This window comes from Antechinus flavipes, chromosome 2 (genome assembly GCF_016432865.1).
Source record: "Antechinus flavipes isolate AdamAnt ecotype Samford, QLD, Australia chromosome 2, AdamAnt_v2, whole genome shotgun sequence".
NCBI classification, from domain to species: Eukaryota; Metazoa; Chordata; class Mammalia; order Dasyuromorphia; family Dasyuridae; genus Antechinus; species Antechinus flavipes.
The window spans coordinates 35,213,360-35,223,512 of NC_067399.1; the positions used below are offsets into that span (position 1 = coordinate 35,213,360).

At 34.0% G+C, this 10,153-nt stretch overlaps 1 protein-coding gene across 1 annotated transcript; it reads left to right on the forward strand.

Moving 5' to 3' along the window:
* The first annotated feature begins 778 nt into the window (after positions 1-778).
* On the forward strand, positions 779-9,712 carry LOC127547502 (zinc finger protein 420-like). Its single transcript, XM_051974423.1, has 2 exons — positions 779-869; positions 2,209-9,712. The coding sequence occupies exons 1-2, from the start codon at positions 833-835 to the stop codon at positions 3,750-3,752; spliced, it is 1,581 nt and encodes a 526-aa protein (XP_051830383.1). The 5' UTR covers positions 779-832; the 3' UTR covers positions 3,753-9,712.
* The last annotated feature ends 441 nt before the right edge of the window (positions 9,713-10,153 follow it).

Consider the following 10,153-nt stretch of genomic DNA (forward strand, 5'->3'; position numbering starts at 1 on the left):
GGAAGAGTGGGAACATTTGAACTCAACTCAGAAGAAATTGTACAGGGATGTGATGTTGGAGAACTATAAGAACTTGGTCTCTTTGGGTAAGAACACTTACTCCTTTACAATCTTGAGATATAGGTGTAGATAGAGATAGATAGATACATACACACACATACTATGCAGACTTTGAAGATTTTAAGTTATTCTTTAGCGTTTTAGTATACAAAAATTAAATGTTCCTAATCCTTTTCTGAGATGGGTACTTATGTTGTTTCCAAGAAAAGGGTCTTTGTTTCATAAATGTGGAAACTGACTTTTTATTATCCTTGAGCATGTATCTTGTCCTCTGTGTTATTTTAAATTGAATATTAAGTCCTATTCTGTAACCAGTTCTCCCATAATATAACCCTTCAGTGGTCCCAAGTCCTATCCTTGGAGTGTCTACTTTCTTCCCCTCTCCCCAAAGAAACCTGAACATGTTTTGAATTTTCTTTTTAAGTTATAAAGGTGCTTTTTAAAAAAAATGTCATTTTTCTCTCTGCCCCCTCTTGTACTTAAAAATAAACCTTAATATACTTTCCAACCAGCCCATTGAGCCCTTCTTGATTGAAAAAAAAAATCTCACACAAAATTAGCTAACATAGATAGTGCCCTTGGTGGTATAAAACACATTCTGTACCCTTGTTTCCCCACCTTTCTACTAAGAGTTGTGATAGAGTTCATTTATCTGTTTCATGATGAAGTTTTGAGATGATTATCCCTAGCACTTTTTGCTTTTCAATGAACAGGATTTGCAGTTTCCAAACCAGATGTGATCTACCAATTGGAAAGAAAGAATGAATCTTGGATGCTGGAGCCAGATATTCTAAGAAGTAGCTGTCCAGGTGACTACATAAAACCTGAGGAGATGGGTCATTAGCAAAATACTGCCTTATTGGCCATTTTAGATTGAAGCTCTTGTAAAATATAGAAAAAGAGCTATGATTTTAAAACTTAATATTTTAACTCAAGATATTAACTTTTTATGTGTGCCTTTACTCACATGTACCTTCACTTTCAAAGAATGCTGTTGTCTCATTACAAGAATAATATCTCTTCTTCTATTCATTGAAGATGATCACAAGTAGGCATTCCCCTACCTCACTTCTATCATTTTATTTCCCCTTATAATATTTTCTTCTATGTTATTTTTATGATAATATTGCTTTGCTCCTTTTTCTTTTTAAAATATTTAATTGTAACCTAATTTACCTTCCTTCAGATTTCCATTTTATGCCAACATCTTTTTTTTAATTCTTTGAAATTATCTCCATATGTTCATGTGACAGCATATAATCCTGTCATTGGACTTTTTGGTTTTCCACATTTTGCTATTTCACAGAAAGCTGTGGTGAATGTTTTTTGAGAAATCTTTCTTTGCTTTCAAGAACCATTAGATGAAAGCACATGAACAGATATTTTAGCTCTAGCTTAAATTGCTTGAATGCTTTACAGAAAAATGATAAAAGTAGCTTCCTAAGTATCTTTCAACCATAAGTGCCAAAATTTATTATTTGAAACTATCTTTGCTAATATGATTACTATTTGGTGAGACCTCTAAGTGGTTTTTAGTTTTAATTACTTGATTATCAGAGTTTGAGTAATTTGTTAGATAATTATTAGTAATTTCTTTTCTGAAAAATAACTATATGTCTTGATCATTCACCTTTTGGAATTGGATCTTTTACAAATTTGAATTCCTTACAATATAGATATGTTGGATTTATAGAAGCTTATGGCAGTGATTGTCTAATATGACCTTTTTTGTCATATTTCTTCTTTATTTTATTTAGTTTATGTTTCTATCTTTCCTTTTTATGCTAAATTCATCAATTCTCTATTTTTCTTATGCTCAGTTTTCACCTCAGGTAATAATATGGACATATTTGCAAGTTCTCAAATTCATCTGTCATTTTCTGAATGCCACCCAAATGTCAAGAACTTATAGCAGAGTAAGGGCTGATTAATCTTTCCAAATATTTCATCCCAAGTCACCTCATTCATATGTTAACTTTGAGTCACTATGCCTTTAAGTAAGATAAACTGTGATTCTTATTGAGAGACTAGTGAGAGTAGCCTTGCAAGCAGGAAAAGAAAAGTATAGTCCTAAAACCTTGAGCAAGTAGGACCCTTGGGAAAGAGGGGAAAAAGCAAGGTTAATCAGCTCTTTATTCTTCCTTTCAGGGAGTAAAGAATTTCCTGAAGAGAAACCTTATGAATGTATTGTCTGTGGGAAGGCCTTCAGTATTAAGACACAACTTACTGTGCATCAGAGAATTCACACTGGGATGATTCTTTATGAATGTAGTGAATGTGGGAAGACCTTCTATCGGAACTCAGATTATATTAAACATCAAAGAATTCATACTGGAGAGAAACGTTATGAATGTAGTATATGTGAGAAGGCCTACAGTAGCAAGTCATATCTTACTGTGCATCAGAAAACTCATGCAGAGACACCTTGTGAATGTAGGGAGTGTGGGAAGACTTTCTATGAAAAGTCAGCATTTATTCGACATCAAAGAATTCACACTGAAGAGAAACCTTATAAATGTAGTGAATGTGGAAAAGCTTTCTGGAACAGGTCCCAGATTATTGAACACCAGAGCATTCACACTGGAGTGAGACCTTATGAATGTGGTGAATGTGGGAAGGCCTTCAGGACTAAGACATATTTTACTGAGCATCAGAGAATTCATACTGGAGAGAAACCTTATGCATGTAATGAATGTGGGAAGCCTTTCAGGAGTAAGGCACAACTTAATATGCATCAGAGAATTCATACTGGAGAGAAACCTTATGGGTGTAAGGAATGTGGGAAGGCTTTCCTGCGCAACTCAGATCTTAGCCAACATCTGAGAATTCATACTGGAGAGAAACCTTATAGCTGTAGTATGTGTGAGAAGGCCTTCAGGATTAAGACACAGCTTACTCTGCACGAGAGAATTCATACTGGAAAGATTTTTGTTGACTGTAAGGAGTGTGGCAAGGTCTTCCATCGGAATTCAGATTATATTAAACATCAGAGAATTCATACTGGGGAGAAACCTTATGAATGTAGGGAATGCGGGATGGCCTTCAGACTTAAAACACAGCTTTTTGTGCATCATAGTATTCATACTGGAGAGAAACCTTATGAATGTAATACTTGTGGGAAGACCTTCACTAGCAAGTCATCTCTTACCATGCACCAGAGAATTCATACTGGAGAGAAACCTCATCAATGTAAGGAGTGTGGGAAGGCTTTTCACTGCAACTCAACACTTATTCGCCATCAAGTAATTCACACCGAAGAGAAGCCTTATGAATGTGGGAAATGTGGGAGGACTTTCAGGCTTAAGGCACAGCTTTCTATTCATTATATGATTCATACTGGAGAGAAACCTTATGAATGTAATATATGTGGGAAGGCCTTCAGTAGCAAGTCATATCTTATTGTGCATCAGAAAATTCATACTGGAGAGACACTTTATGAATGTAAGGAGTGTGGGAAGACTTTCCACTACAAGGCGGCACTTATTCGCCATCAAGGAATTCACACCGAAGAGAAGCCTTATGAATGTGGGGAATGTGGGAAGGCTTTCAGGCTTAAGACACAGCTTTCTCTGCATCATATTATTCATACTGGAGAGAAACCTTACAAATGTAGTATATGTGGGAAGGCCTTCAATAGGAAGTCAACTCTTAATGCGCATCAGAAAATTCATACTGGGAGAGACCCCTCATGAATGTAAGAAGTGTGGCCAGACTTTCCACTACATCTTAGCACTCATTTGTCATCAAAGAATTCACACTGAAGAGAACTGTACGTAGTGAATGTGGGAAGGCCTTCAAGAGGAATCAATTCTTAATATGCATCAGAGAATTCATACTGGGGAAAAGCCTTATGAATGTAGTCAATGTGGGATGGCTTTTAGGCTTAAGACATTTCTGTGCATCACAGTATTCACACTACAGAGAAACCTTAAAAATGCAAATGTGGGAAGGTCCTCAGAAAGAAGTTCTGTTGCAGTGTCCATCAGAGAATGCATCCTGGAGAGATTCTTTATGAATGTAAGGAGTGTGGGAGAGCTTACTTCTACAACTTAAAGCTTATGGTGTATCAAAGAAGTTATACTGGAGGGTATAAAAGCTTTTACACTGAGGACATTACTTTATATCCATCACAGAATTCATGCTGGAGAGATTCCTCGAAATGTAAGAATTGTGGGAAAGCCTCACATCTCCTAAGGGTGAAATCTAACAAGAAGGTAAACTGAGGCAATTCTTAAGCTATAGAACCTTTATTAAAAAGGTCATGCTGCCTGTCAATTCATGGGTCAGTGACTTGCCTCCATTTATACCAAAAACTAGAAGCAAAAGGATACTTCCTCTTTTATAAATTTTGAGAAGTACAAAATAGGGTAGGTGACATCTTGGAATTAAAAATAACATCTGAGGCATAGGGAACAATAGGATTGATTGGAAAGTTAGAAATGGGAACTAGTAATAACCCCACCTCCATCTTCTCCCAACTGGCACTCTCAGGAGTGCATATTTTTCAAGCCCAGGTGCAAGATAGTGGTACAGACACAAAACAAACCATACATCATTGAAGTGTAGCTAGGTGGTATGGATATGATACCTGACTCCAAAGGTCATTTAATTCCTTGAGGCAAGAATCACTTAGCAGGAGAGCTAGATTTCTAAATTTAACCTATTATGAGACCTCAGTATTTGTAGGACAAAAGCAATAAGTTGCAGATGGGATCAATAAGAAAATGATGCAGGATCAATTAAATCTTCTCAATTTCCCTATTGATCAGAGAAAGAGAAATCTCATAGTTCACCTATCTATAAGCTAATCTTATGAGATCTTTAATAATCATTATCAACAGTAGAATACATCAACACAAATCTTTCAAGCAAAAGTGCAAAATAGTCTTTAACAGTAATTAGTAATTGAGAAAGAATAACAAAACTGATTGATCATATCAGAAGGATTATCTAAAGCCATGGACTGAATTTAAAAAGGAAATTTACATGTCACAAGGCAATTCAGAAAACTAAGCAAATATATAAAAAAAGCCAAAATAATAATGATTGACATTAACTAATGGTAAATCTTCACATATCCCAGTGATCTGCTCTTTTTTTTTTAATTAAAATTTTTTTTAAAGTTCCAAACTCTTTCCTCTCTTCTTCCCCACTTTGCACTAGAGAAGGCCATTACACATATACACCCATACAGATAAGTGTGTTACATATATGTTAAAATCATACTGTGCATATTTCTATCATTTCTTTCTCTGAAGGTAGATAGCATCTTTTTTCATAGGTCCTTGGTAATTGATTTGGATATAATAATCAGAAAAGTTTTTTTTTTTTTTTAATTCAAACATTGTTACTATGTCCATTGTTCTCTGGGTCAATCTCATTTCATTCTTTATTCTTTTATGAAGGCCTTCCATATTTTTCTAAAACCAACTTAATCATCATTTCTTAAAGCACTGTAGCATTCCATCATAGTAACTCATTTTCAATGTCCATTTTATTAGCTCATTTTCTCTTGGGTCCCAGATGTCCCATATAGCTGTCTGGTTCTGTGGAAATAGCTTGTCTTGTACATTCTGGAAAAAAGTCTTGGTCTCAGAATAGTTCCAAAAAGGGCTTCTCTTCAGCTTGGTGGCTTCTCTGGTTCACATCACTTGTAGATTCTTAGACAGTCCTGCTAAAATCTTTTATAAAACAAATCACATAAACTTTGCTAAACCCTCCTAATTTTTACTTCTCCCATAACTTCTCAAATCTTGTCTCTGAGATAACATTACATTAAAAATCCACAATTCACTTGAGATTTCAGAGAATTTCAATTCTTAATTACCTCCTTGCAATTTTTTCTTAATTCTGCAACTATATAAACATTGCCATCAAGATGCTGAACGATCTTTTAAAAAATGAGAATCTGACTTGAAAATAAATCTTTCTGGTTATAGATTTGGTATGAAAGGAAAAAGTAGGCATATGATTATAGCAGCATCAATATTGGTACTCTTAAGTCACAGGGTCATATGATTCAACACATGTATGCTTGGATAAAAGCATCTTTAGTTCCATTTGCTTTCAAGTAATAATTTTATGAGCAGCCTAAGTATGTGACAGGGCCAGTCTCTGAATTAAGAGGTAGGAAGTTCTTGTGTGGAAAACCTTATCCTTCTCAAAGTCTGCTTTCCCCTGTCTTCCCCCAACCATTGTCTCAGAGCCAGACATCTATTGGCCATGATATCTCATTCCCAATTGAACTGTAAGCATTTGACTGACTTCAAACAATCATACCTGAAATCAAGAAATAATATCAGATTACAGTTCCTACAAGATTTTACCATACCTAACAAATTTCAAATTAAATTTAGAAATACAATTATTGACACAATCCTATAGGTTAGAATCAATTAGCTAAGCAAATAAAAATTTATCAGGTCTTTTAAAAAAATCAAAAGATTTTAGTATTACACTATTTCCCATTCTCAAATACGGCCTAAAATTCATCTTGTACCTTTTTAAGCAAAAGTAAATCAAGAGTGGAATCTATTAAGACTTAAGTTGGTAAAAAAATCTAATTTCATTACAGAGTATTCCAAGTAAAACTTCATAATTGCAACCTGAAATCATAAAAGATCTACACCATAAACACTTAAAAAAAAATTTCCCTCTTAATCAAGGATTGTTTGTAGTGTTTAGGCTAGCTTTCTGGAATTAAAGCATGCAGGAGGCAGTAGAGCCACCAGGAAGATGATCAAAGATAGAATGTCCCATTTCTAGTCCAAATCAGCCCTTAAATATCTTGGTATGATTACATCATTACAGCACACTATGTATGTGTGAACTAGAGAACCATTACATCACCATACTAAGTATGTATATTAAAAAACCATCATCTCATCAATTCCACTGAATTAACACTTTGTTGTAAGTATCTTTGTTTCAAGTATACTTCTCCAAAGTTCTGGCCTTCTATAAGTATTTGTAATAAGAAAGGGTAAGGTTGCCTTCTAAATAAACCAATACACAAATTATTTCTTAGAGCTAATAATTAGATTTTCCTAACCTTTTTGAAGAAATTTGGAGGGCAAATACAAGGAAAATTTTACAGGATCTTTCTCCCCCCTCCCCTTTTCTAAAAATTAAGCAATTATTAGTCTAGTTTCTTAAAATATATCCAATTAAAACCAATAGGTTTTTTGTTTGTTTGTTTGTTTTTTTTAAGGGAGATTGGTCTATAATTTTCTTTCTCTGTTTTCAACCTATCTGGTTTAGGTATCAGTACCACTTCTGTGTCATAAAAGGAATTTGATAGGACTCCTTCAATCCCTATTTTTTTCAAATAGTTTATATAGCATTGGAGTTAATTGTTCTTTAAATGTTTAGTAGAATTCACATGTAAATCCATCTGGTCCTGGGGATTTTTTCTTAGGGAGTTGGTTAATGGCTTGTTCTATTTCTTTTTCTAAGATGGGACTGTTTAACCAATTTACTTCTTTCTCTGTTAATCTGGGCAGACTATATTTTTGAAGGTATTCTTCCATTTCATTTAAGTTCCCGAATTTATTGACATAAAGTTGGGCAAAGTAACTCCTAATTATTGCTCTAATTTACTCTTCATTGGTGGCAAGTTCTCCATTTTCATTTTTAAGACTAACAATTTGAGTTTCTTATTTCCTTTTTTTAATCAGATTTACTAAAGGTTTGTCTGCTTTGTTGGTTTTTTCATAGAACCAACTCTTAGTTTTATTAATTAATTCAATAGTTTTTTTACTTTCAATTTTATTGATCTCTCCTTTTAATTTTAGAATTTCAAGTTTAGTGTTTGGCTGGGGGGGTTAATTTGTTCCTTTTCTAGCATTTTTAATTGCAAGCCTAATTCATTGACCTCTTTCTCTATTTTATGCAAGTAGGCCTCGAGAGATATAAAATTTCCCCTTATCATGGTCTGAAAATGATGCAATTACTATTTCTGCCTTTCTGCATTTGAATTTGAGGTTTTTATGTCCTAATATATGGTCAATTTTTATATAGGTTCCATGAACTGCTGAGAAGAAATTGTACTCCTTTCTGTCTCCATTTAGTTTTCTCCAAAGATCTATCATATCTAACTTTTCTAGTATTCTATTTACCTCTTTGACTTCTTTCTTATTTATTTTGTGGTTTGATTTATCTAATTCTGAGAGTGCAAGGTTAAGATCTCCCACTATTATAGTTTTGCTGTCTATTTCTTCTTGCAGCTCTCTTAATTTTCCTTTTAAGAACTTAGATACTACACCACTTGGTACATATATGTTTAATATCGATATTGATTCATTATCTATGCTACCCTTTAGCAAGATATAGTGCCCTTCCTTATCTCTTTTAATTAGCTTAATTTTTGCTTTTGCTTGATCTGAGATCAGGACCTGCTTTTTTGACTTCACCTGAAGCATAGTAGATTCTGCTCCAACCTTTTAACTTTACTTTGTATGCATCTCCCAGCTTCAGGTGTGTTTCCTGTAAACAACATATTGTAGGATTCTGGCTTTTAATCCAGTCTGCTACCACTTCCTCTTTATGGGGAAGTTTACCCCATTCACATTTATGGTTAAAATTACCAATTCTGTATTACTTGCCATCATAAAACAATAATATTTTTAACATAGCAAAAACCTTCCAATAGCTTAATTTAAAAAGTGTTAATATTCACATCGAAAGAAATTAAAATCTCCAATTTTATATGACTTTCCCAATCTTAACCAGTTGTTCCTATTCAGTTTTAACTGTTTCTTCTTGACCCATATACAGGTTTTTGAGGAGACAATATCATCTGTTACTCCCATCTTTTGGAGGTTTTGCTACATTTTGTTGTGATACATAATTTGTTAAACTCCCAAATATCTAATTTTTCTATTAAAATTTATTTACCTGATTTATTATAAAACTTTTCTCTTTTCTATAAATCAGGAAAGAATATTTAAAATATGAGCTTCAGTCTTGTTTTTCCCTTCACTTTGAAATGTCACAGTCTTTCTCTAATTGGCAAAATGACCTCAACTATAAAACCATAAAGTTGAATTATTTTCCATCTAACTTTTCAATTATGGTTTCAGTTTCCTCAAAACAAATTCTAAATGTTCACCCAAAACTTAGGATATTTTAGCATTTATAAAAGCATTCAATACCACAATTTGGAGATTCATAATAGAAAGTTTACATTTTAGCCACTGTTTCTAATTAGTTTATGATGTCATTAATTTCTAATGGCTGAGGGAAATGATTCCCTTGCTTATCAGTCTTTCCTTGCATTCCCAAAAGCTTCCTCTAAGTTCAGGAATGTAAAGAAAGACTTATTTTGAAGCCTTAAAGAAGATAAACAGATTAGATCACGAGACACAGAAAGGTTTTTATTTTCCTTCCAGGTTCCTTATTCACAATATCACAAAAGCAAACAATAAAATGTCACTAGCACAAACAGGCACAATTGTAAATACAAAGATACAAATTTGTTGTAAAAGATGTACATGTATAGGTCTACCTGCCATCTAGGGGAGGGTGTGGGGGGAAGGAGAGGAAAAGTTGCAACAGAAGGTTTTGCAAGGGTCAGTGGTGAAAAATTACCCATGCATATATCTTGTAAATAAAAAGCTATAATAAAAAAAAGGAAAAAGATATTGTTGTAAAAGATGACTCCAATAATTCTTTACATGAGGCTGTTTTTCATAATTTTATCTGCTCTGCTCAGAAGTCTTTTTACTGTTAAGTACATGTTACCGACCATCTTTATTTATTGCCTTAGTTTGATTGTGGAGACTGCTATCTCAAACACAGAGAAATCACATTTTAGTAATTTGATTTAGATCAGATTTAGATCTCATTTTAACACATTACCAGTTAACAAAGACAGAAGTCTTTGTTCTTGCAGATTGGAGAAGGACCAAAAGCCAGTAAGGCCATAGCATACTCCTCAGCCCCCTAGTAAGCAAAGTATATGGTCTCTAACCTGTGTCAGAAGATATTTAACAAGGACACATCTCTATAAAAACGATCCTATCCTGGGTACACTCACTTGCTTTCTCTTTCCCTCCCCATTTCTCCCCAATTTCCCCTCCCAGTGTGTGTGTGC

Coding starts and splice junctions, on each gene's coding strand:
- LOC127547502 (XM_051974423.1), top strand. CDS start 833: ATGCTGGAGCCAGATATTCTAAGAAGTAGCTGTCCAG. Junction 870..2,208: donor TCTAAGAAGTAGCTGTCCAG/GTGACTACATAA, acceptor TCTTCCTTTCAG/GGAGTAAAGAATTTCCTGAA.